General features: G+C 39.9%; 1 protein-coding gene across 1 annotated transcript in view; it reads left to right on the top strand.

Moving 5' to 3' along the window:
- Positions 1-331: 331 nt before the first annotated feature.
- The window catches only part of LOC139666462 (uncharacterized), a 45,474-nt gene continuing 19,094 nt past the window's right edge, over positions 332-26,711 (top strand). The window contains exons 1-31 of the mRNA XM_071545700.1: positions 332-358; positions 4,971-5,039; positions 7,452-7,476; positions 7,639-7,656; positions 7,799-7,864; positions 9,454-9,590; positions 9,682-9,798; positions 10,216-10,273; positions 10,367-10,414; positions 10,611-10,679; positions 11,196-11,335; positions 11,894-12,022; positions 12,164-12,221; positions 12,341-12,421; positions 14,807-14,847; positions 14,967-15,035; positions 15,139-15,163; positions 15,258-15,278; positions 16,821-16,889; positions 17,009-17,148; positions 17,339-17,455; positions 17,674-17,731; positions 18,235-18,279; positions 18,394-18,450; positions 18,748-18,896; positions 20,235-20,339; positions 20,426-20,474; positions 20,579-20,659; positions 22,851-23,681; positions 23,774-23,851; positions 24,252-24,388. Of these exons, the coding sequence (XP_071401801.1) occupies positions 332-358; positions 4,971-5,039; positions 7,452-7,476; positions 7,639-7,656; positions 7,799-7,864; positions 9,454-9,590; positions 9,682-9,798; positions 10,216-10,273; positions 10,367-10,414; positions 10,611-10,679; positions 11,196-11,335; positions 11,894-12,022; positions 12,164-12,221; positions 12,341-12,421; positions 14,807-14,847; positions 14,967-15,035; positions 15,139-15,163; positions 15,258-15,278; positions 16,821-16,889; positions 17,009-17,148; positions 17,339-17,455; positions 17,674-17,731; positions 18,235-18,279; positions 18,394-18,450; positions 18,748-18,896; positions 20,235-20,339; positions 20,426-20,474; positions 20,579-20,659; positions 22,851-23,681; positions 23,774-23,851; positions 24,252-24,388 (3,114 nt within the window). The remainder of the gene's footprint in view (positions 359-4,970; positions 5,040-7,451; positions 7,477-7,638; positions 7,657-7,798; positions 7,865-9,453; positions 9,591-9,681; positions 9,799-10,215; positions 10,274-10,366; positions 10,415-10,610; positions 10,680-11,195; positions 11,336-11,893; positions 12,023-12,163; positions 12,222-12,340; positions 12,422-14,806; positions 14,848-14,966; positions 15,036-15,138; positions 15,164-15,257; positions 15,279-16,820; positions 16,890-17,008; positions 17,149-17,338; positions 17,456-17,673; positions 17,732-18,234; positions 18,280-18,393; positions 18,451-18,747; positions 18,897-20,234; positions 20,340-20,425; positions 20,475-20,578; positions 20,660-22,850; positions 23,682-23,773; positions 23,852-24,251; positions 24,389-26,711) is intronic.

Genomic DNA, 26,711 nt, shown 5'->3' with positions numbered 1-26,711 from the left:
GTTGTGAGATATTAAAACCATGCCTGCTTGTGATGACAGCTTTATGAAATGTCGAAAGGAGGAGGAGCCAGCTGAACATGCCTGCCGCCTTCTTCGGCTCACTGGAAAAAAAGTTATTTCACTTTTCTGGAGATACCGTTGAATCGGATGCAAGGACATATGCAAATCAACTAGGCTATATAACCGCATCTCCTCTACCGGAGTGAACTAATGCTGCGCTGTACTGTAAGTTCATCTAACGGAAATAACATGACGAACGACGAATAAGTTTTTGGACAGAACTCTTCCTGCCTGAAAGTAATTGCTGTGCTGCACAGCGGTGACTGTTATCATGGGCTACCGAGGCATTGCCTGCCAGGTGGGTGGATTTGCTTTATAGTCGTAACTGTGCTTTTCAAAATTGTTTTTGAGGCTTGATTTAAGCAACTACGAGAAGTTCGGCCGACCACAAGGCAAAGTAGATGTGAACAAGACGCGGGAATGATTCAGACCATTCAGTCTATGGTTCAGACCCTCTGCGGACAATACCCATTGTGGCTACACTCTATAGTGTGTGTGTGTGTGTGTGTGTCACATGTGCGCTTCTTTCTCCCTTTGTTCAATTCTGCTTGTAGCTTATATTCTAGTTCATGAAGTATGACATTTGCTGATAAATATGAGCGCAAAAGTTCTAAAGCCAGAGGTTCTTAATCCTGGTACTGTTGGTTTTCTATCGTACCAGCTAGTTAATTGCGTTCACCTGGCAGCCCAGGTATAAATCAGTGATGGCTAAAGTGATTAGATGGCTGAAATGAAAACCAGCAGGGCTAAAGGTCTGGAGGACCAGGATTGAGAGTCAATAGCCCTCGTACTGTTGTGTGTCCTGGAGATCTGCTGGACTTGAGGCTCTCTGGAAACTTGAGAGGCCCCAGGTGTCTGAAAAAGGTGTCTGCTGTGAAATACTTAGAGCAGGGGCCAGTATCAGGTTAGTGTGGCTCATTAACTGTCAGGGAGGACCAGACTGTGGTCTTCGACGCCGCTGGCTTCAGACTGATAATAAACTGTCACTTCAGCTTTATTAATAGACAAAGAAAGGCACTTCAGAAAAACTCAGTCTTTAGCATAAAAGGCTTGATGGAGAACATGAGGGATATGTTGTTTGCACAGATGACATGATGCGTAAAATAAATGCATGTGGACAGGCATATGAAAGCAGACGTGTCAGAGGTTACAGACTGGTCTGTTGGCTCAGTGAGTTAAAATATTGACTGAAGGTAAAATAATGAGAGGCACAAGTGGCTTTCAGGGTGTAGAGAAAACTACGTTGGAAACAGCTAACTTGCTCAATGCGCCTTTTTGACTGAGCAGCAAGTTATGTGATTGGTCTTCATGCTGCCGTATTGTTCTGTTGAGGAAATCAGAAGTCAGACTGGAGTTTCCAAGAGTATGGTCTTCTCTCTGTATGGAGCATGGTACAGAGCGAGAGGGGGTGCATCCCAAGTCTCTTAAATTGCATCCACGTTTCCCTCACTTGCGTCTTTTCCTTTCCTCTTAGTCCCTCCCACCGAGGATGCATGGAGAGACGCAAGGAAACCATGCGAGGAGAGAGGAAACAGGAAATATGTTTTTAGAGAAATGAGACGTCCTTTCCTCTGAAGCGTCATGTGAAGCGACGTCCGTTTCTGCATGACAAAACGGGTTGTGGACGAAATAAACGTAATTTAGGTTCCCCATGTTCTTGCATTAACGTTATATATCAAAAAGCATAACATAACGGGCATTTACACTCGTACTGTTTCTCTGCCATCTCGTTCAAATTTGCCAGATGTAGGGGCGGAGAATTGACGTCATGGCGTTCAGCTGAAAGTCTTCCGGGAAGGCTGCTCTCGTATATCCTCGCTCATAGCTCCTCAGAGATCGATCCTCGCTCCTCGCTCCTCGCTCCTCGGAGCAGAAATAAGAGCTTTGGGACGACCTTCAAAATGACGGACCAGAACGACTTCCGGTTCAAGCGAGGATCGAGGAGCGAGGAAATATCAAATAAGAGACTTGGGATGCACCCAGGGTCTCACCAACTAGACTGCTGCTCTTCTTGGGTAGTGCAGTCACATTTATACAGTGAAACTGTCGTAGAATAGTTGTTCCCCAAAGTGACAGAAGTAAAGTCCTCGGACACGTGAATCAGCCTTTAAAGATCTTTATTAAAGTAACAAAGACCTGAGTGGTTCTGCAGAAGAACTGAACTCATGGTCGAAGCATAATACTTTTATACAGTTTCAGTTTGACTCTTCTAAGCACGATCCCTCCTTTTCTAGTTCTTCTACCAATAGAATCTGTCTTCGTGTTGTCACCGATGGATACTCCTATTTTCCCGAGGTGGGGGCCGAGAGTTAAAACATACTGGAGGAGAAGATGTCTCTCCTATGGCCTACTAGAGGCAGCGGCAGCTTGTCATCTTCTTGACATATTAATTACTTTGTTTACCAGGCAGGATGTTTAACTCCGTTATTCTGGTATGTTCATCCTGCAGTTGCGGCTACTCTCACGAATGTTAGGGCCATACAGGGACATGTTCAGGCAAGTCAAACTAATTGCATGTTCAACTGTAGGCACAATACATTTCCACTACAAAACAAACAGGAGCATCGCCTGACTGCCTGACCTTGAGACAGACAATTTCTAACGCTGAACACTGAATTGTGCTTCATATGTTTACAACCCGCACTGGTGCACTGAACAAAACTGGAGCAGCCAAGGACAGCATGTGAATGCTTGAGTTTCCCTTGGAGATGTGCTCCTTCCCCCCCTGCTGTGTGGTCAGCATGTCTATGGGGAGCATGAAATTAGCTATTGTCCTATTCTCCTTTTTAGTCATAAAGGTAGTACAACCCCCAATGCCCTTGGTTCCCAATGCCATGGAACCAATATAAGACCCTAAATACCCTTCTCTAGGTTTGCTACTCTAATAGAATCTAAGAAGAGAAAACTTACATACAATGGTTTATTCTCTTCAAGGCTCTTCTCTCAAACTATGAAGAAAAATAATAAAAAATGCAAAAATGAAAAAGAACCTCAAAATGTTTAAAAGGAAAAAGAAAAAGAAGCGTTTCCTAATGCATTAACTCTGAGCCGAGGGCATATTCAGGCTCAGGCAGTCAGTCAGTCAGGTAACGCTTAGTGAGATGTCGCTTCGTGAGATGGCCTCTAGAGGGTGTCTTTGACTAAGAGAGATGTACCATACATATATGCAAATTCATTCTCATTCATAAATTCGGTTGTCACTATTTATTTTGCACCGAGCCCTGCTCCCGTTAATTTACATACACCCACGTCTTCCGTTGCCCTATAAACTTTATGGTTAGATAACATTAAGTGACACAAGTGGAATTATTTAACTGATAACTGTGTCGCAATGCTTCAGTGCATTGAATTGAACACACGTGCTGTGGGTCTGTACAGGATCTGTGCTTGTTCTGGTGTCAAAAGCGGTTAGAAAGATTATATCTTGGGGGTGTCCTGGTGGCTCAGGGGTCTGGGACGGCTACCGTGTAACCACAACTTCCCTTCCTGGGTTTGAATCCGGCCCAGGCCCATTGTCGCATGTCACCCCCCTCTCTCTCCCAGTCTTTCCTGTCTCTCTCCACTTTCCACTATCTAATAAAGTAAAAAAATCTTTTCTACTAGTCGTCTCCTTTTGTCTTTGTCATAGTTTTTCCCTCTGATTGGCCTCATTAGGTATTGCTGTGGAGGATTCAGTGTGCAACCAACGGTTTAAGACTTGTTTCTTTACCTTGTATTTGGGATCCGTCTCTGAACCAGATGAATGAGGGTTTGGGTCACATCCAGCTATCCTCACACCTTGAATCTTGGCCACATAATTAGTTTATTATTAGTTAAGTTTATTAGTTTATTTAACAGGGGCCATGCACAACACAACCGTTGGGCCAGAGTTAGCTATATAGCCTAGCTAATTTACATCTGCAGTCCCTGGGCAGGAAGATATTAAAAACAAAACAGTACAATACAAACAATACAATACAAACAATTAAAAACAATACAATTAGCAAAGTTTACAAACAGTACATCACATATAGAACAACGTCATACAAAATATACATTATAGCCTCCATTTTGGAAAACGGTTCCATACAAAGGTTTAGATCAGTGATCACATGATTGATTTGTCTTGAGCCATGTTTTAAGTGTTGTTTTAAAAATATTGAAGCTTGTGCATTCTCTGATATGGGTGGGAATTGAGTTCCATTTACCTGCTGCTCTGACTGAAAATGCTGATTGTCCAAAAGCAGTTTTCCTAAATTTAGCCGAGCAGTCACCTCTTACTGATGCCCTGGTCTCCCTAGCATTGTCCCTGCAGAATGACACAAATTGTTTAAGTGGTGGTGGCGCAAGTTCATGAATTAATTTATACATCAGGCACATATCTGCAAAACAAAGAAAACTGTCAAAGGCCAATAAATTATACTTTTGACTGATGGTACAATGATGTTTTTTTTTATCAAGAACCTTCACAGATTGTTTGTAAAGAGTGTATAATGGTTTTAGCGTAGTCACACCTGCCTGGGACCAGCTTGTAGCACAGTATGATAAGTGTGAGAAAATCACTGAGTGCATAAAGAGCTTAGCAGCGGCTAGAGGTAGTTGATGCCTAATATGTCTAAAATTCATTAGGCTTGCTCTAGCTCTGGAGATCTTTTTTATATGTTTCTTAAAGTTTAAATTAGAATCAACGATTATGCCCAGATACTTGAAGTGCGCAACAATATTTATTACCTCTCCTTTAACTAGGGTGTCAGGTTGATGTGTGTCATTTCTCTTGATAGAAAAATACATACCCACAGTTTTGCTCATGTTAAGAGTAAGACAACAGTGAGTTAACCAGTCTGTCTGCTGCTGAATGTTCTGTGTTTTATTCAATATCTGTGTAGCTGATGTACTATAGTTTGTTTATTTTGTATTTTTTTCTATTGTAGGTCTGCCATGTCAAATTTCACAGTGTCACTGAGTTCAAGAAACACATGCACACGAAAGTGCATCAGCAGGTAGGCACTCAACTCTGGCTGCACTTGTTTAAAGGATAATTCCATTTATTTCCAGTCTGGGCCTTGTTTGCCTAGTTTTTACCATCATGCCATTTCTGGTCCAAATGTGTCCGTTTCTTCACTGTAGAGCTGTATGGATCTCTAGTTCTCAGGGAGCAGTCTAACCCAGAAGCACCCAACACACGTCCTTTTCAACAAAATAACACTCACACTGCAATGTTTACGATTTTCTGATTGTCCATGGCCTGAAACTTGTGTAAGGGAGGTTAGCAATAGCAAATATTTATATAAATATTAACATATATAATTATTCTAATTAGTAAATAGGTTAGCAAATATTAAAATATTGAATGAAATAGAGTGAACCATGCCTTTTTAAACGGGAACATTGAGTGTGTTTGAGCCCAGCAGGTGGTCTGAACCAAATGGGGAATCATTAGCATGCCAATGTATAGGAAGTACAATCAGGGAGGAATATGCAGATCTTCTTAATAATGTAACCAGAGAGTATGTGAGATGGTGTCAGCAACCTTTTCCATAATGGGACAAAACATGACATGGACGCTATCCTTCGACTGGTGATCTGTATAACCCAATGTCTATTTGGTATGCATTTTGTGACTACTCTAGGCAAGGCTAAGATTGATGATGCTGAGAGATTGTAATTAACTTGATCCTGGTAGAATTGTTACTCTGTTCTGTTCTAATTAAAGAGAGAAGCTATTATTTCACTTGGGTGTCATGGCTCCTACTTGCATGTGTATCTAGCCTGATCCTGGCAAAAGTATATTTATCTATGTAAAATTGATAGTGGGTGTTATTCCTTGACTGTCTTGCATTTAGTTTGGTTTGGATTTACCCCCAAAATCCTGCACTTGAGCATATTGCAGTATTAGATATGTTATTTTAAGAGATGGAACATTCAAGTACTCTGATGCTATGTTCAAGTCATATCGGATATACCGTAAATACAAACTGCCAACTGAAAACACGTTTGTCAACCTCCAGGTGGTCATAACTAGTAGGATTCCCTGCAGGCTCCATTATCTCCCACCTGGCATCACAAATTGTGAAAGTGTGTCGGTGCAAGCAGTAACATAGCAGGGAATCCACTGTTGTCGGGAGTCTAAGGTATTAAAAGCAAAAGTCATAATTATTCATACTAATACAATGAATACTAGCCATGAAAAATGAGCAATATCGACTGCAGTTCATTTTTGTTTGATTTTAAATTCATAAATACAAATGATTTTGGAAGTGGGCCGTTTAACGAGTTAAACATAGTTAAACAAACTTGTCTTTCTGGCTGTTTTATTTTAGCGTTTGCAAATGGGCTCAAGCATACAGAGAACGAAGGTCTCCACAGCAATGAGCAATGAGAAATATTTATACACCTCAGTGAGCATGTAGGGAAGTGTAAGAGCCGCAGAGTATAGTCTCCTCTGGTCACGTCGTCTGTCTGTTGACGGCTCAGACAGTCAGGCAGTTCCCCCCCGCCCCAACCGCAGCTTCCTCTCATCCCTTATCTCTTATCTCTGGACAGCAGACAAGCTGAACGCTTGGGAAGCAGTGATCCTGTTCAGATTGGTTCTGCTCATGGGAAGACGATGTGACCTGGTCGTGACCTTGTCGTGGCCTAGTCACACAAGTGATTATACAGACACTTAGTAGTTTTTCATTCTTACAGTACAGTACACAGTCTAAGTTGTATTTTTCCAGCACAATGGGGAACGTTTTCAAGTTGAAGTAATGAAATTTGCTTTTTACGATATGACCTGAATGTGGCAGAAGACTGACAGACATCACAGTGTGTGAGCTTAGCCATGCCAAAAACTACTATAAACAGACTACTATAACTGAAATGCTGTGCGATTAATAGTTTAATCATTGCTATTTAAAGATGTGGAACAGCAGTATGAGTGTTGTGTTGAAAAGCTTTTTGGTTGCTTGTTGAGTTTCCATTGGCCCAGTTGGAGAGGTACAATAGGTAAAGCTCTACAGTGAAGTAACTGACACAATTCTTATCAGAATCAATCTGTATTCTATGATGGAAAAAGCAAGGAAAATAAGGCCCCATTGATTTGAGATCCTGGCACAAAAACTTTGTTTCTGTGCTGCTCATTACTAAATTAGATTAGTAAAAGGCCTGTTTCCTGAGAGATGGGTGGGGCTTTCCACACAGGACAATGGAGTGAAAGTGTTGAAAGTCAATTTAGTATACTTTAGTGTGAGTGACCCCTTACTTGAAAAGGCACTTTGAATTGTCCAGCTGTGGTAAACGTCACCCATATGGTACCCCAGAAGATCAAAACAAAGAATTATTTGCAATCACCAATCAACTCTGGTTACTATGTTTGCAGTGGCATAAATAAACCACTTCTACATCTATCCATCTATGTTCTTTGCCCACAGCAAATGACAGAAGTCTTCCAGAAAGGTAGTGCTTTCCCCTTTCCATTTGTGCACAACATTCATCTCTTTGTGTTTAGTGCATGAGGACGTGTCTCCTAGTCGGACTTAATGTTGTGTTCAGTTGTGATCTCTTCTATCTTCCTGTTTTCCATCTTAACTTGAAACATCATTTCTCTCCCGCTTTTAGATGTGTTCAAGGATCCAGGTAAGCTTGTTTCTTCCCTTTCGACTTGTTCTGTCAGTGTTGGTTTGGACTGAGCTGATTCAACTAGGTAACAAAGCAAGGTGTTTAAGTCAAAGCTCATTTATAATCTTTTATCTGTCTGTCTGACCTGTTTGCTCTACAGGCTACTTTCCCCTCATTGTTGTTTTGGAACAGTTTTCCAAATGTGACCTCCAACACCCCATCATAGGTCAGTAAAGTGTGTGTATGTGCGCAGAATGATACAGATCTGTAATGTCAAAAAATATATTGCTAGGAAATGGTGTCCATCCAATTTTGATTGACATGCCTAAGTTAATTTCTTTGTATGGAAATGATAACACACAGAAATAAAATCTAAGGGCTTCATAAAACAACAATAAAGCAACAATAGTTGTAACTGACAAGCAAGGAAAATTAAATGATTTCAATTAGCTCTGATGCAGAAAAATGAAAACTTGGGCAAAATGAGTCTGGTAGAGGGTGGAAGGGTGTCTCAGTGTTGTTTTCTACTGGATGATGGTGTGACACCAGTGGTGAAGCGTAGGGAAGTTGAGTGTTAGTTGTTACAGGAGGAGCATGGTCAGCTTCGCCTAGCTTTACCACTGAAGTCTTGGAAGACAAACTTTGCTCCTTTTTACATCAATGTTTTCCTCGTTCACTGAACCTTCTACTAAATAAGCTATCATGTCAAGACAGTTTCCCCTTTCTTGGCCGGCCTGCCTGGTGTATAAGTGATAGTTGCAGGCCTGCTGGTCCTCTAACCCTCTGCAAGTCTGGATTACAGATTTCTTGAAAATGCACAACATTCAAAAAATAGGGCCAACCTACTACTGAATAGAGTGGTGGTCATGTGATTGATTTGACCTTATTTATTGTAGTCCTCCTTGGTATAATGCTGTGGAACAAGTTTGTTGTTCTATGTCTCCTGATCCTTTTTTAGTCGGTGATGAGCAGCGCTGTAACGACTCATTCTGTGACATCATTGGTTAACTTTCTTTTGACGTAGACATGCAATGCCCAAACGTGGCATTACTTTCCAAGGTGGGACAGCTAGGAGCTATAATATGGTGGAGTCTGAAGTGTGCCAAAGCTTCTTTGAGTTAGACTTGGTGTACATGTCTTGCCCTTGCAACCGACTACAAAGTTTTGACCTCAAAAGCACCAAAACATAGGATTTAAGATAAAGATAAGATAAGATATCACTTTATTAATCCCCTTGGGGAAATCCGTTCATCCCAGTTCACACTACGGTACCTTATCTGTAGGAGAATTATGTGTCACCAAACTACTATACGAGAGAGAGATATAAAGACTACCTTTCATCAGAATATTAATGTGACAGGTCTAGGTCAAAGGTCAGGGGACATGCCCCCCTCCACCGTGGGGGGGGGGGGGGGGGGGGGGGGCGTCTCTCCCCCCACCATCTCCTTCTCCCCCAGGGTTCCCACGGTGGAGGGGGGCTTGTCCCCTGACCTTTGACCTAGACCTATCACATTAACATTCTGATGAAAGGTAGTCTTTAAATCTCTCTTATATGTCATGATGTAAGCATCATGTTATTGTCATGCCTGATTTAGACCAGGCAGGGAAAATTCAAAATTACTGTTAGCAAACTATAACTTCTAGAGGCGCTGACTCAAGGTTCAGATGGCCATAATCTTATGTTGGGGTCATTCTCATTAGTAGCCAATGTAATGAGCCAGGAGAACCACTAGTGACACAGTATGAAAATGTATGAAAGGTACATGCTGTTTTTGAGTAATTTCCCTATTTATTTTGTATTTTGCTTCCTCCTAGGCCTGTCTCTGTTGACTCTGTGTTTTAGTCCAGAAGTGCCGAACATGTTCTACCTGTGCCACGTGTGTGAGGAGAAGTGTTCACAGGAACAGATACTGTGCCACCTCTTCTCTGCTGACCATTACAGCAACTACTATGTAAGTGTTGGACATCATTCACATAGAGATTCTGTGTGGAGTTTGGGAATGCATCACTATGTTTGTTTGTGTTTTTGTGTTTGGATTTTAGATCTACACAGACCCCAATGTGTTGCGTTTCTCCTGGCTTCCCAGCATGGATATGAGGCACATTCTGAGGCCCGAGGCCCTCAAGGACACGCAGGATAGAGGGGCTGAACAGCTACAGGTTTGTATCTGGAGGTGTGGACTTTGCAACAAATGTATTTTGAGAAGTTTAGATATTTATTTTACATATTCATACCTATGTTGGGAAAGTCAATGATTAATTGCAGGTACCAGATCACTAGAACAGGAGGAAGAGGTAATTTCACCAGAGCAGGTTAAGAATTCCTAACATGCGTAAAGGTATTATCCAGTGAAAACAATGTTGTTCACATTACTTAATGTGAAAAACATCACATTAAGTCCATGTGATGTATCCAAGTTGAAAGTAGATAAAAACAAAATAAGTGTCCTGTCTCCCTCAAGTCTGTGATTCTTCTCCTGCTTGTCTTTATGGATTGCACATTGATGGAAATAGGATGAGACCCTTTTAAATTATAGGGGCTGTTATGTGTTTTCCTCACATTTTGTCTGTGTGCAGATGTTGGACTTGCCTGAAAAACTGTTTGCGGCGGTTGAAGCAAGCAGCTACTCAGAAGGTACATGGTCACATGATTTCTCTTTCTTGTGTAATATTTGTTCTGTATAAAACTCTCATGCTAGTGAAAATAACCTGATGATTCTTCTCCTAGCGATGCACACTCTCAATGAAAATGAAAAGCTTTTCAAGCTGCTCAGAGGTCAGTTGATGTTTTCATCCTTCTCCTTCTTCTCACTAAACTGGTTTCTGCTACAGAGTTAGCCAGGACTGATCATTGTTGAGTTTGATGTACCCCTTTATCAAAATTGGTGACTCATTTCTCACCCTATTACCTGTAGTCAGAGAGAACATGTTGGGTAGGACATATGCACTTACACTGATGTCTGTTGCTCTAGCTGGCAAGGCAGAGAGGAGGATGATACAAACATACCAGAGGGATCCCAACAGGAAGCATCCACTTCTCGGTCAGTAGATGAACCTTAAAATGACACTTGATGATATTTTAACCAATTGACATAATACTTTTTTGCATCTTCTGAATTATAGCACAGGCACAACATTTAAGACACTACACTACACTACACTCTGTACAGTAGATGTTTATAAAATATGAGGTGATGGTGGGGCATAAGAAAATTTCAAGTTAGACCAGGAGACATGAGGAAGGGAAAATTTAAATCAGTACTGTGATGCATATATGAATATAAACATTTACATTAGAATCAATTTATAGGAAAATGTTTACTGTCTCAGTCTTTCCTCTGTCATTGCTCTACAGTGTCAGAGTCTGTAGGAGTGGAGTTGATCCAAGGAAGTGGGTTTTACTATTCCAAGACATGAAATGCAGAGAACCTGATTAGACAACTCTAGTCTCACTTGTGCTGGAGAGTCTGTGTAATTGTTGGACCTCCTCAGCTTTCAGTGGGCCAAGTATTGTTCCATGTGTTGCATCCTCTGATCTCTGAACACTGTCCCTGCAGGTTTGCAGCACCTAGTGGAATGTGTTTGTGCTGAGCAGACTGAGAAACGGTACTACCTCTGCACCCTCTGCCACCTGACTCTGGCCAGCCACAAGATCATCAAACATGTCCTCAGCTTTGACCACATCTTTTGTTACTTTGTAAGTAGCCATAATGTGTTGAAACGTTTGTAATATTGAATTTTTTTCATATTGAATGTTTGTTTGGGAAAATGTGATAATATTCTGACTTAAACAGGCGAGCAGTAGTGTGGTGTTATTTCCTAATATGCGAATGTTGCAGTGAGACCCAACAAACGCCCCGCAAACACAGAAACGTTAATACTGACACAGTATTTAGTATTCTGTGTTTATTAGTTAGAAAACGTTAAAATGTGATTGTCAGCCCTTAAAATCAGACTAACCCTGCCAGTGTGTTTAATGAATAACCCCTTCTATCTGCAAACACAGATGCACACACATTTTCCACATTGAGATTTTGATGTATCCACTTAGTTACTTACATGTGTTTACTTAAGTAAGTGAATGAAATGGAACAGCATTAAACTCAACCAGCTGCACTGAAGCGTAACCTAACCATTGTAATTGTTATTTAGTAAATGGTTTCTTGACCTCTTTCCATAGTCTGAAGCAGTTTTATTTATTTTATTTCAATAATGGGGTAATTATTGAAATTGACCTCAGTTTTAATTTGTGCAGAACGCGTGGCACCCCTCTACTCTGCTATCGAAGGAATGCTACACTAATTACACCAGCTTCTTCATCTTCATGATGCTTGATTTCGCAAAGCAGACAGAAGAAATCCATGGAGTCTTTACTGATATAAAGGTAACATTAAGCAGCTAAACTCCATAAGAAAAAAAACATTGGACGCTTTTTTTTCTGCAACAATTTCACTTTTCTCAAGTTTATGTTTTGGTGCATATTAGTAAGTACGTGAGAGTGAAACTGTATGATTTTCTGTTAAAGCAAGTGACTCTGGACCCTGCCTTGTTCACATCAGTGGATATTTCTTGCTATGCAGAGGGTGGGTCTCTATTTTTTATGTTTCATTCATATCATATTTTTCTAAATGTACTATACCCCTAGGGGCATCCAGAATAAGGAGGTTTTACTTATTGATTCTATGGTGTGTGTTTTTTTTAGCATTGAATAAACTGGAATCCATCAGGAAGGAACGCAATGAGAGCAGTTTGATTACGAGCATCAAACCAGGGAAAACACTGGGTAAGTACTGGTCCAATGTACCCAGCTGACCAACTGACCAACTGACCAGGGGCTCATTGGCTGACTGGATTATATAACAGACAGGGTTCAAAATAACAATCTGCCCTGCGTGAAATGCTGGTAAAATTTGTCTTTGGTGGATAAATCGCTAAGGGTCACCTGCTGCACCGGCCGATAACTTCTTGAGAGGATAACATTTGAGTGTCTTGGTTATATACAGTCTTTGGTCTTTGCCTCAAACTGTCGCTGCAAATCAAAGCAAAGCAATGACGGCTCTATATCAAAGCTCCTGATTGGCTGTCTGTTCGCTGCTCTACACAAAGCCTCAGGGAAATGTAGGCTATGGTTCTGTGCCTGCAGCCCAGGCAATAAAAAAAACAATACAATTGGAAAAGAGGAAGATTGAAGTTGAATGCTCGATTTTATGTTCTGATTGAGGGAGAGCCAAAGATTATTAAAACACTGGAAATCTGTAAAATGCTGAAACTGGGAATAGATGATGAATAACAGCAGGTGATGCAGTGTTTTTCACAAGTGACTGCCGTCTAGATAGCCGAACACTCATGCTTTATCCAGGCCATTCCCTTGTAGGAAATCATAGCTCAAAGATTATATTATTTTATAAGGGAAATAATGAGTTATTAGACGTACGGCAAATACACAATTATTCATCCAGCGAACCAATTTCTACAAAGGGACGGATAATAACACAAGGGAAAAGCCTTCTAGGTTGGCCAAACACAAGAGGTTAAGTTATTATTATAGTTATAACTATTAATGGTATTATTATTACTATTATAAGGGCAGCATGGATCTTTTCCATTTTAGTGATTGATATTGTGAGCAAACAAACACAGAACAAGTTACATTTAGTATCAAACACATTTATTTCTTCTGTTGTATCTACAACTACAACTAAACAGTACTACAGAAAACACAAAAGGGAAAAACACAACAGTCTAGACAAGAGGGCAAGGGAAAAATGTCAACAAAGCAGTAGGCTATAACTTTGGGAGAGTTATAGACTGGAAATGACATCAGATTATGGATAGACTGAGATAACCAGGCCTATAGATCGCCTATAGATTTTCCCCACCTACTTATCACTGTGACCAATGCAGTTTCGGTCCGGGCGATAACACATTTGAAATCCTATGATTCTTTATTATTCTCACCAAAATTGTACACTCAGTCATAATACATTTCTGGTGGCAGAATTGAAAAGTTGAGATCAAAAGAAATAAGTTGATACCAAACTTGGGACCTGTAGTGTCCAACACAAAATAATCATGTTCCTGTATGGAAAAGAAGTTAAGTGATGGGACTCCTGAGAGTCCTGCAGAGCCCTGAGTCACATGTTTATGGTAGTTTATTGCCAGTGAGTGTCTGGTGACCAATTGTTTGTTAGTCATGGGCTGGCTGATCGCTTATCAGCCATTGATCAGGAGAACCGGCGTTGTTTTTAGCCGACCTGGAGAGGGGAAATGTCCCTGTCCTTTTGCGGTGAACGCAAGTTGAGTTCGGGGGAGGGGTGCATATTTGTCACGGCAGGCCACTGTGCCACTTCAGGAATGTGGGTGTCCTGCTCGGGAAACAGAGGGGGTTGCTCCTACCCCCTTTTTAATGGTCATCTTTGTTTCTAAAGCAGGATATTCTCCTCAGTCTGATCATCGAATTGATGATAGGAGCCTTGTAGTTATATATTTATATTTGCTATATTTTCTGTCGCTGCAAGTTCAAATCAGCTCTATGTGTTCTGCATGTGTTTTTGACTGTGATTTGCATTCGTAGTATATTAGGAATATTAACATAAGCACTTTCCAGTATAATAAGAATTCCTATGTACTTGTTACAGATGGCCAGTAAACCTTCTCTCCCTCAAACTCAAAATTGAAAAGTAGTTAGACTGGACACATTTTTTTTTATATATATTTTTCACTCTGCTGTGACGGCCAAGTATGCTTGTCTTGACTTAACAAAACAACAAAATTACTGTAGTTGTAAACTTAAGTCCTTTTGTTGACAAAATGCACCTAAGGCACTTTTACAGACTGGATCATATATATATCGAATGGGCAATGTAAGGGAATTAAGTGATTTATAAAATGGATACTTCATATCTATGCTATTCTGACTTCTTCTGTTTTATTCTATTTTAAAGATACTGCTGAATAGTAAAGCTACTGCTGCTTCAGGATATCATCCCATCAAACCTCTGTGTACAATCTCTAAGCCTCAACCTTTTTGTGTGTTCCTCCGTTGTGTTAAACATGTTTTTTTTGTGTATTGTTTTACAGTATGCTTTTAAACAGCCAAATACTTGTTTTTTTATGTGTTTTATGTGTTTTATGTGTTTTATGTGGGTTTTTTTGTGTCTTTTTGTAGTCAGTCATGCTGTAATAACATCTTGCAGACTACGCTGCCAGGTGAATAGAATTTTTATTCTCGAGATTATCCTCATGTTTTAAAGAAAATGTTGAGATTATCCAATGCACTGAACAAGTTGTATGATGTGCATTTGTTTCACCTTTGTGTCTTTTGGCAGGGCTGCAATTTAATCTTTGGAACTGTGTCGCAGTATGTCATGCATGTGCAGCAAGACGAACACAAGCAGGTGGGGCAACATTTTCATATTTTCAGAAATAAAACCTCATCAGAAATATTTACATTATGCATAACTTACAAAAATATTTCCTTGTGTGTATGTCTGTCACCAGATGTCGATGAAAATCTTTGGGCAAGGTACCGTTCACTTTTGTCTCTTGGTCTGATGTTAATCTCATCTATATATGACATGTTGTACATTGATTTCATCCTCTTGCCCTTTTACTTACAGATGCAGTAGGTGACCGAAAAGGTATTCTTTATTCCTCTCTCAATTTTATAGTCTCAAAATACATCTAAAACTTATTTAGCTGGAACATCCTATTGGTCGTTGAGTCGAAAAGAGTAGAAAAAAACTCACATTAGTCTTTTAACACATGCTATATGAAATCAGACTAGAGTTTTAAGCTAGCAATAGTGTTGTATGTGATATTGATATCGGAGCACAGGAACAGACAAGAGTCGATCTGATCAATTAGTAGATTAGGAGTTTAATGATGCATCATTGGAAAGGAACAACATGAACAAAGTCAGTGAAGTCAGTCTCTCTCTGCACTGTGATCTGTATAGTGTCCAGTTACATAAATAACAGACTCTTTGTCGCCACATGATATCTGTCCCGAAGGCCTGACCGAGGTCAACCAACACAAAGAGTTTTGGTGACGTTTCAGTGGCAGCTACAGTCTTGTTCTGACATTTATTGGTTGCCAATCTCTTACTAACAAGGGTATAAGTCCATGGATCAGATGTGTAGTGCAAGTGTGTCTCGTTTTGTACATTTCTGGAGGACAATTATATAAACTATGTATACTTGAAAACAACAAAATTCCAAAATGTTCACACAAATGGATACTCTTTCTTTTCAAAATCTTTTTATTGAGATTTTCAACAAAAGTTCCCAGGGTTGGGCAGGCATATTCCACATTGTTACAAAATATACATCAATGTAGTATCATATAAAAATAAAAAGTGATAATAGTGACAGTAATAAAGTGAGACGTCCCTACCCCCCCACCCTCCCACCCCCTTACCCTCCCACCCTCTTGATTACACAAATGGATACTCTGATTGATTGAACATTATTTATGCTAGAAACTGTATAGTGCTTTTGTACGTCATAATACCACACTGTGATTCTGAGCTTGTGGGTCACAGCAGGGTTTTTTTTCTAACATTTTCAATTCCCTCATTAATAGTATCAAAAGTTCCAAAATTGTCCAGTGTTCCCTAATGACAGTGACGATCCACTGAATGTGATGAATTTGCCTGGCATCGCCTGTATGTGGCGGATTGGGTGTTTGTGGGCGTGTAAAATCCTGCTGTCAATCAAATTGATTTGACTGACAAGTATTTTTGATATTCGGTATTGGTAAACTCCATTAAATTATACAAATATAGCAGTTCTGCCACCTTCCTCCAGGCAGCATTTCTCTTGTCAGTGTCCCTATATGTTGGGAGAGAGGGATCATACAAAATAGGAAATCCTGACACTGCAATAATTAAACCGTCTTCAAAAGACGTGTACAGCTCGGCTGTCCTGGTGGACAGAGAAAGGAAAGAATGCAAGAAAATCTATTGGTTCTCGCCTTTTAAACACAAATCACATTCAATGGAACATCACCGTACCACCTCCAGTAGATCAAACAAGTCATTTCCATGTTTTTTTAGTGTTACTTCATGTCTGCTGTATAAAAAGTTATCAAAAATGTGATATTTGATTTTGCAATTTAGCAATGAAGAATTCCTATGTGTTGTGATATTTCTCCTGACTCTCCTTACCCTCTTTCATTGTTAGGGCGCATCCCACACTTGGGCTTGTGCAGGTACCTCAAGGGGAGCTCAGTCCGAACTGAGCCAGTTATAGGTGAGGGGATGTAATCATTATGGTTATTTTTTTTAAAGGTAACACTGTTCCACAATGTCACAAAAACGAGTCCCGCCCTTTCACTTCATCTGACTGGAGACTTTATTTTTTTCCCCCAGGTGTTCCCCTGATTGTGATGTGCCTCTGCACCCAGGCTGACGTCACACCGATTTACGTGTGCTTTGCTTGTGAGGACAGTTTCCCTGAGTCCTGCATCAGAGGACACCTGAACTCTCCAAAACATCTCATACACACACTGGTGAGCGTCACCTTCAACTGCTGATTTTGTTTGTTTTTGTTTAGGTTATTTACATAAATGAATTTATTTGGCCAATATAACTTATGTCCTGTTGTGAATAACAATTCAAACCCAATATGTGCAATTCACTCAGAATATACGCAGAATATGCCATAACTTGTGGTAACCCGTCAGTGTGTTTGTTCCATAGATGCACCAGAATCCGTGGCTGTTGCCTTTTGCTTGGGAGAAACTGGATGTGCAAGTCCTACAGTCACTTGCATGGGAGGAGGAGAGGGCTAGAGGACAAAACGATATGATGCTGAAGGTAAAACGGCAACTGAAAGAAGAGAAGTTGAACGAGTTGACTAGTTGCACAGCATGCCAGCCTTATAGTGGTAAACAAAATTCAACTTAAAAAGCAACTTTATAATAAGATGCATATACAGATGGGCAATTACTGTAATAGGTGAATGAAAAGGTTAATCCTCTGCAGACTCGATCATTTTCTTTAGTCTTACTGATTGGGCCTCCCTTCTCTCTCAGATACTTGATGTCCCATACCACATACTGCAAAGGCTTAACCCACCCTACTATCCAGATGGTAAGCATTGGCCTTGCCACACACTAATCAGGGCTGCTCAGAGAGACACTAACTGAAACTTGCTGCATTTTTTTTCTCCTCCATATTTTAACTGTACGTTTAGACAGAACAGGGAAAAAATATTTAGAGGTGCCATGAATGCATTCAAAGTCAATGGAGGGAAGTGAATGAAGCACTAAATTCACCTGACGCAGTGAAGTGAAAGCCAGTAAGCTTCAAACAAGACTCTATGCAGGCGCCTGCAAATTGCTTCACCCGCCTATTTACAAAGGGAAAACGTTGTAATTGTTACCAATAACACTGACCAGTGACGTGCATAAAAAGTTTATACAAGCTAGATTTCCCAATGGAGGTGTTGATTGCGCTAGCTGCCAAGCCTGCTGCAAAAAGATGCAATACAATGCAAACATAATAGAATAAAGAAATATAACGCGGAAGCATCCTTTCAAGTCATTTACATAGAGTCATCATTCTTCATCATTGTTCTTTGACATTGTCTGCAGTGTTGGAGGAACTTGCGGCCTTCAGACATCACTTGAAACGTGAAGGTTAGTGATGAATATGCTGCTGAGCTATTGCTTCTCTGTAATTAGCTGAATGTTGTTTTGTATTTCTGAACACTTCAGTCTAACTTGTGCACATGTCTCTGTGCGCCTGTTCAGTTCCAAAGTGCGACACAATCGGCAAACCTGGAAAAAGCCAGAGATTTCCTGTGCTGGGTGAGTACCACTGCAGGGGAAACGCCATGTTATGCCAGACTACAGAGATCAGCTCTGTACATTACACATCACACTCTGATACCTGGATGATTGCTCACCTATATGCATTCCTTCTCTGCACACATAACCTTACAGACGCAGTGGATGTTTTTGTTATGCACATACCTTCCTTCTCCTCCTCCAAATAAGAATATATTTATGTATATGTGTATGCAATATATATTTAAAGGCAACTGAATATTGTGTTCTTGTCATGGAAATGTCTATATTTCCTCTTCCCTTACCTCTTCTGTCCAGGCCAGCAGTTTCTGGTTGCGCACAGTATTGCTAACAAACGGCATCAGCCCACAGACTGGGGATTCCTGTGTTTGCTTTGTAAGAGGAGGCTGTCGGAAGATGACAGTCGTGCTCATGTGTTCAGTCGTGAACATGTGGAAATGTTTCTGGTGAGTGTGTATATATACAAATCCTGTCAATTCAGAAGTAGTAACATTACTGTACTGATTCCATGAAAGCAGTAATTCATTACACTACTCACTGCATTACTTAATTGGTGATCGCATGCTCTCTTATCTTCAAAAGTCTGAATAGCTCACTTACTTCACCTGTGCACTCTTGTGTGAATGATCCAGGTAACAGCGCAGCGCTGTAGGCGGACAAACCGCATAGTCAGAGGCGAGAATTGACTGTTGAATGAAGAATACAGATTACTGTATTCTGATATAGAATTAAAAGACATTGTTTTTAGATCAGGGCACTGGTTCCTTACGGGAATAATAATATTGAAAGAAGAGTCTCTACATCTCAGATCATTCTTATAGTCCAGCATGTTGAAGCATGCTGGACCATAAGCATGTCATGTTGCAGCATGTCATGTTGCATTCTCCATAGAAATTCTCTCATTTCGTTCATTCCCAAACACACAAATTCAGGTTTATTCACTTATAAAATGGATACAAATCAAACCGATAAATTCAAACTCATGCAAATATGATTGATAACTTGGAAACACATCCAGCAAAATTATAACTGTCCAGTCAATGATGAATCAGTCCTTGACCCCTTTCTTATGGCAGAGTCTTGCCCAGCAGTGGCTTATCTGACCTTTTTATCTCAGTGTGAAGGGGTCTGTGTGTCAGAAGGGCTTAGACCAGCTGACATACTCGGACACTGTATTGCTTTGGCACCTGAGTCTGTTTTTGCTCACACTTGCAAATGTTGATTGGACTGGCTTGTTGGGAGGCAAGATGTAGAGATTTAATGGATGGTTTTGATTTGTTGGTGGGTTCTTGCGTTCTTTCATTTCCGGCTCTGGATCTGCTGCTGTGACTTTTTGGTCAAGGAGAAGATCTGTGAAAGACCCCACCCAGTGTGTGCCAACTTAGAGGAAGATGACTAATGACATCAACTTCAGTCTGACATTTAGAGGGGGTGATAACACAAGTAGCAACTATTTTGTTTTTTATAAGAAACTATTATTACTGAAGTGTCGATAGTGATTCGCTACACCACTCATTACTGGTAAAAGTAATAAATTACTGCATTCAGTAATGTGTTAACACCCAATACTAGTACCTATTTTAAGATGTTTGTCATTGTTTTTAATAATGGCAAGAAATAAAGAATGATATCTGATGATATATGGCACATTAGGTATTGTTTGCACATGTTGTCACACAATTCTAACACCATAAACCACATCTTTGACTTTCAAAGAGTTATCTACTGGACAATGAAGGCCGTAGACTGTAAATCTGTATGTGTGTGTGTGTGTGTGTGTGTAGGAGCGTGCCCACCCAGGCTCACTGAATTCCAGCACTAAGAATACAGAGACACTGCTGGACTTGGCAAAACAGGCAGCGGATATACACCCTGTAGTACCGATAGAGGTAAGAGATACCAGACATCCCATACATGAACTTTATGTAACGTCTCCTGCAACCATGCTCCCATATTTCCATTATCTGTCTTACAGACAATAAAGCTGCCCAAGCCCATCTGGGAGCCTTGTAGCTATGAAACAGGTGAGCATGTGTGCATGTACCCACATGGATCTTCTGTTTGTCTGTCTGTATCATTTGCGACTGTGAATTGGTTTCTTGACTATACGTACACCTGTTTATTCCAGCCATTGCCATCCTGACATCTGCATACAGGAAACAGAGGAGAGGAGAGCTTATACCCACACTAGCACTTAGAAAGAAACTGGGTAAGCCATGTATCCTTAAATTTTTTTTTTTTTATCGAAGTTATACTGCGCTCCAAAGACGGGCTAATTTCTAAGAATCTAGGTTCTATCATCAGCATCAGATATACAAAGTTATCCAAAAGCATAGATGGAGTAACAGAACAGTAATAAAGAATACCAGACATACAAATATACAACGCCAGGGGTTACAAACAAAGTTTGACACAAACAGATACAAAATGAAAATGGTGCAGTAAAAATTATATTAAGATGTTAAATTTAGAGCACAAATTTAAAGTTTTCACAGCTTTTCCATTGTATGAGGTAGATAATGTTCTAATGTAGGACTCTGCTTCCTTTTTAAAGGTAGAGAAAAAGGGCTTAGTTTTTAACACCTTACATTTATGGATATAAAACTTGGCCAGCAATATGATGAGATTACACAGAAAAAAATCATTATCCAATTCTTTCCTGTAATTTGTAAAACCAAACAATACATCCTTCAGGCAAAGTACAAAAGCATCATAAATAAATAAAAGTCCAGTATAAAACGACAGATGCCTTGCCACAGACTCCGAGTATGATCACAAGACCAAAACAAATGGAAGGCAGTCTCTGGGTGTAGGTTACAAAAAGTGCAGGTTACATCAATATCCTTCTTGAATCTCACCAAAATGACTTGACAGGATAATAACGATGAATGATCTTAAAATAAATTTCTTTCACTTTGTTAACCAGTAGATATCTATTAGGAAGAGACCATATCTTTTTCCAACATATGTCCTGAACAAGCTCATTCCAAGAATCTAGGTTCATGTTGAAAAGCGTTAGCACTGAAATGCGTCAACTAATGCCACACCTCCATCAATACCGTGCCTCCCTGCATTCGTTGGGTCTTCGTCGCGATTGGTGTTCCTGCTCGCGTTTACCTGCATGTCTTCACATTTGTTGGCTATTTGAAGAAGAGGGTGGAAATATATTGCCTTTCTAAGTTTGTTTTAATCAGTTTAATCGCGCCCTCTCGTCTGGTGTTTCCTCTGTTCCTAGACGCGCGCATTCATATGAAAAACAGGTAGCGGAACTACTTTCAAAATGTAAACGTTTATAACCTGATATTGCCGTTCTGATCATGTAACTTTGCGCGATTATCGTCTTCTTCTCACTCACACTGACGGACTAACTTTACTTTTACCGACTGAATGTGACATTTTGTTTCCTATGCGTGTTTTCTATGCTGTTTGATATTGAATGAGAGGGACTGAGCACGAGAGGTATGGCAAGAGTGATTTTAAAGATATCTTAAATTATTGCACGTGCTTGTAAAAACAAGCAGAATTAACATTCAAGGGATAGAAAACGTGCAAATGTCCGTTAGCTGTAGTGTTAACTGAAAAAACACGTTATTGCGATAAATGACGTTACTTTTCCCTAACAGTCACTGCCACAGATATGCATGGCTTTTAAATGTATTTTATACGCAGATGCTAATATATTAGTGCATAACCAACTAACGTTAGCCAGTATAGCTGGTTAGCTGGCTCCTAGCATGTTATTTGATGTGCTTGTTGCAGATCTGACATCAGGAATTATTCCTAAAACTTTGCTGTCTAGCAATGGGATACTTACTGTCCCAAATTTAAGTTTTAAATCACCTGTCACACATGAAACCTAAATGTTATCAACTGTCACAACACAGAAACAATAATTTAATAAACGCCACATTGCATGGTCAGATTAAAATTCACGACTTTAATCTAGAGATCAAATATACTTAGATTTAATTAATAACATAAATCCAGGTGTGGGTGATGAGGTCATGTTGTCCTCATATAGGTCCATGGATGAAAGAAACCCATGTTTATGCCTTACTTACAAGGCGTGTAGAGCTAACCATACATCTGTATTTAATCAGGAATATTTGTTAGCAACGTCAATTATTTGCAGTGGTCAAACCATGTATTTAATATCTGAAACTGGGCTTCTGTGTTGATGCTCATGAATCATGGAGTAGGGTACTAATAAGCACGCACATCCAAAACAAGTACTTGTTGATAAGCTATGTAGGTCTTTTTTTTATTTGTTGGCATGAACCTACATAAGCTCAGTATTATGTTTAAGTAGACCTACTGAGTAGGACTTTGCATGCTGCTCTCTATTCCCCCATCTTAAAGGTGGGTCAAATAGACTTGTCATGTCTGTTTCTGTTTCTCAGTCCCTACAGAAACTCTGAAAGAGGTTGACAAATACCATGTGAGAGACGCGAATCAAGAGAACAGTGGGTTGACCAAGAAGACTGAGAAAGAGAAAGAGACTGGCAACGAATCTGCAGACAAAAGTGAGACCAGCTCACAGCCTGTTCCAGTGGAAAAGGAGGCAGAGTCTGAAGAACACTCACAGAAGAAGACTAGTGACCGTGTATCTGATAGGGTGACCAATAGACCAGGGAAGGAGAGGACAAGGAAGGAGTGTCCTGAAATCACCCGTAAACTCTGTGTGGAAGGAGGAACGGATGCAGGAAAGGGAGCTGATAAGGAGACACTTGAACAAAGTGAAAACAAGTCAGAAACGAGAAGAGAGGCAATCTCTGAAACAAGTCCAGAGCAGATAAAGAGTCCAGGTTGTGAAAAATACCAAGTGATAGGGGGAGAGAAGAGAGAAGTGGCTGTGAAGTTGACAGTGAGAGAGCCAAGTTTTGAGACCCCAGAAAGACGCCAACAAACGGAGACAGATGATGGAAGTGAGAGTGGAATAGAAAGGACCAAAAGTAGCCAAGATGCCCTGATGAATAATTACATCTGCAAAGAAATTGAAAGAAAGCAGCAAAGCAGCATGTCTGACAGAGCACCAGAGAAAAGACGTCGTAGTGAAAATGCTTGCAGAGAAATCGGCGACAAAAGGCGGCGGCTCTGCTCTGAAGGAGAAAAAACATCTTCTACAATATCCCCAAAAATGCCAGAAGAGGGACGTGTTGAAATAGATTTAAAGAAAATTATGAACATGGGAGATAGTGGCGAATCAAGTGATCAGAGCGCAGTGGATAAAGGTATGTATGTGGCAAATTTTTGTTTGTTCAAGTTTTTCTTCACTGTTTCTGTGAAGTTGTTTAATCTGTGGTTGTCTATGGTTTTCTTACAGCGACGGTTCCCTATAACTGCCCGCAAGGAGATAAATTATGGAGCTATCTCAAGATGAAGGGCCGAGAGCCTGTGATTGGTCAGTGTTGCATCTTTCGTTCTCTGAAACTAACCCCTTAAAGAAATAGTTGACTATCTCCACAATGTCAAGTCTGCCTTTGTCATATGGTTGTAGAAAGCATTGTTAATAAGAATGAAGTCCTCTGTCTGTGCTGTGTTTTGCCTGGTTGCTCTGGTTGTTTGATCCAACTTGTCTGGTTCAGGACCTAATAATCTGAAATGATCATCTGAGTCTTTTTGCAAGTCTTGACTTCATTTATTGTGTGTTTTTACTTTTATCATTTTATTACATTCATTCACGGTTACCCCAGCTGTGCTTTTTACAACTTTTTCTGTACTAATTTTGTGTGAAAGGAAATACTCATATCAAATTGAAAGATTCACTCAGTAATATTACTAATAAACACTTTGTCCCCTAGGTTTAAATGCTCTGTTTGAATGCCACTGTGATCAGTATGATCCTCTGTACCTCTGTGAGTGCTGCTGTTTGATGATCCTGGAGAAGAATATCGTCAGCCATGTGACTGGATTTGCCCACCGAATTACGCATCTGATGGTGAGTAGATGTTATGATGACACTTAACTTTTCCATATATATGAGGTATATGTTAACTCATTGAAGTCATCAATATTTCCACCTTTATTTGGCCATTACACTGTATACTTGAGGAATATGACTTGTGTAATTGATGCTGGGATAAAATATTACACTAAAGTGATACATGTTACATGGGATATACTGTATGTAGCACAGCAGAAAATATTTAAGTTGAATGAAAAAAGAACAGATATTGATGTAGACGAACAGAGATTTTGACAGGGTTTTGGCATGATGTCCACATTATTGTGTGCATGCCCCATTAAGTGTGATTTCTTTTCAATTTCACCATCATTAATATCATCTTTTGAGATAAAAATATGAAAAAAGTAATTTAGTCTACATGACATTGTAAGTGTAGTGTTTCATTTTCAGTTACATATATAGACAAGTGAAAATTGTCCTGTTTACATGCTTGACAGCTGTGAGCATCCTGACAGCTGTGAGCATCCTGACAAACAAGCCGTCTAAATTACTACAAAGCAAAGATGACGAAAAACCTTATATATAATGTGAGATGAATAATATAATTGGTCAGATTTAGAAAACCTTGACGTATGTAGAAATGTCTTCTCCTGTGTATGGCTTTTACTGACATCAGGGGCTCCAGAAATTCACTACTCCACCTGGGAGGAAACAGAGACGGGCGATCAGACGTGCGGCTGCTCTGCATGAACAGGAAAAAGGATATGGGGAAGCTCAGGTTTGATCCAGGACAAAATTCTTTCACTTGTGTAAATGGTTTAAACTGTTCAAATAAGAATGTGACCTCTTTTCTTTTGGTCAGTTGACTCGTGGGCAACTAGTGGTTCTCAGACCCTTTCCTCTGCATTTAGCCCCCAACACATTTCTCTCCCAATGTGTGCAGTAATAAGCCACTTTTATCACAGTTTTGTGATCCTAATGAATCTCTGAACATGAATGTGTTTGGTATAATTGAAAAGCTTCTTATCTTTCATTAAAACATATAATTTATGTAGTTGCTCCTTTTTAAAATGAACAGTGGTCACTGGATGTTCAACATCAAAGATATTTTTATGGGTTTACTATGACCTCTAGAAACCATTAATTCCCAAGACTGGAATATTTCCGGGAAAGTCAGTAATGCTGCAAAGAATGTCAACGAAGACTGTTTATTCACGTTAGGGCTGGCAGCATAATACTGTGTAAGAGAGTAAGGGAGGTGTTTAGTTTTTTTCAGCACTGTAAATGCAATGTCCTCAACCTGCCACAACTTTCCCTATATATTCTGTGTTAAAATGCCTGTGTTTCTGAAATTATAAAAAAAATTGAATTGGAAAATGAACACAGTATTGATGGTTTCTCTACACAATACCCTCATTAGAGCCACAGTGGCTGTTGGTATGAAAGTCTCTCCCTCTTATCCTCCAGCAGCACCTCAACCCTCAGTTGGCTGTTAACATTTATCCATTGAGACAGTGAGCACCATCAAAACTACTGAAATTATTGACATTTAATGTGATTACTCACCTGGCCTCACAACAGTAGACTGCCTTCATGTAATATTGTCACAGGGACAGCAGGTCTGACGCCTCTGAACAGAACAGGGATCAAAGGCCTGGCCTTTGTGTGTTCAAGTCTTCATATGATAAAGACAATATTGTGTTGAAGAAAACTCAGGAACGAGAGAGTTGGCAGTTTGGCAGTTTATTCAAGTTGTAGTTTGGGAACTAAGAAACTCAAACTCTGAAGAAAATACACAGAATTTTATAGTGTTGAATATTCAGGTTTATGATAATACAGGTAATTTCTATTACTATCATTGGTTAAAGGCTACTTCTTCATTATGCTACCAATAATAATTGTTAAACCGGCACTTTAAGAACATTATTATTATTATTATTATTATTATTATTATTATTATTGCATTATTTTCCAAGGACTCCTAGCCTCCTATTATCTAAGAGATAGGGACAGCTGGAACATCTGAACTCCTCCGTGCCTCTGAAGTCCCCCAACACTTCAGCCTCAGAAAAGAAAGACTCTTATGCTTGTAAATATATCAACTATATCAAAAGGCATCTTGAATTACATAATCTTTGACTGGTATAGCAAACATATGATACTGGGTGGCAGTCTGGTGCTAAGCACATTGGGCCTCATTCACAAAACGTGCGTACGATCGGATTTGATCTTAAAGTGTACTTACGAGTGTTTCCACGAACATTTTGGCATTCATAATTTTTTTTCTTACCTGAATTTGTTCTTTGTTACGATTAAAATCTACGTGTGTTTGGAAACATGCATGGAGCATTACGCA

Source organism: Centroberyx affinis, unplaced genomic scaffold (genome assembly GCF_046629955.1).
Source record: "Centroberyx affinis isolate AG114_WGS23_722 - 3 ecotype Tasmania unplaced genomic scaffold, CSIRO-AGI_Caff_v1 ptg005018l_1, whole genome shotgun sequence".
Classification (NCBI taxonomy): Eukaryota; Metazoa; Chordata; class Actinopteri; order Beryciformes; family Berycidae; genus Centroberyx; species Centroberyx affinis.
The sequence above is the reverse complement of the archived record's forward strand: the minus strand, read 5'-3'. Positions and strand labels throughout refer to the sequence as shown.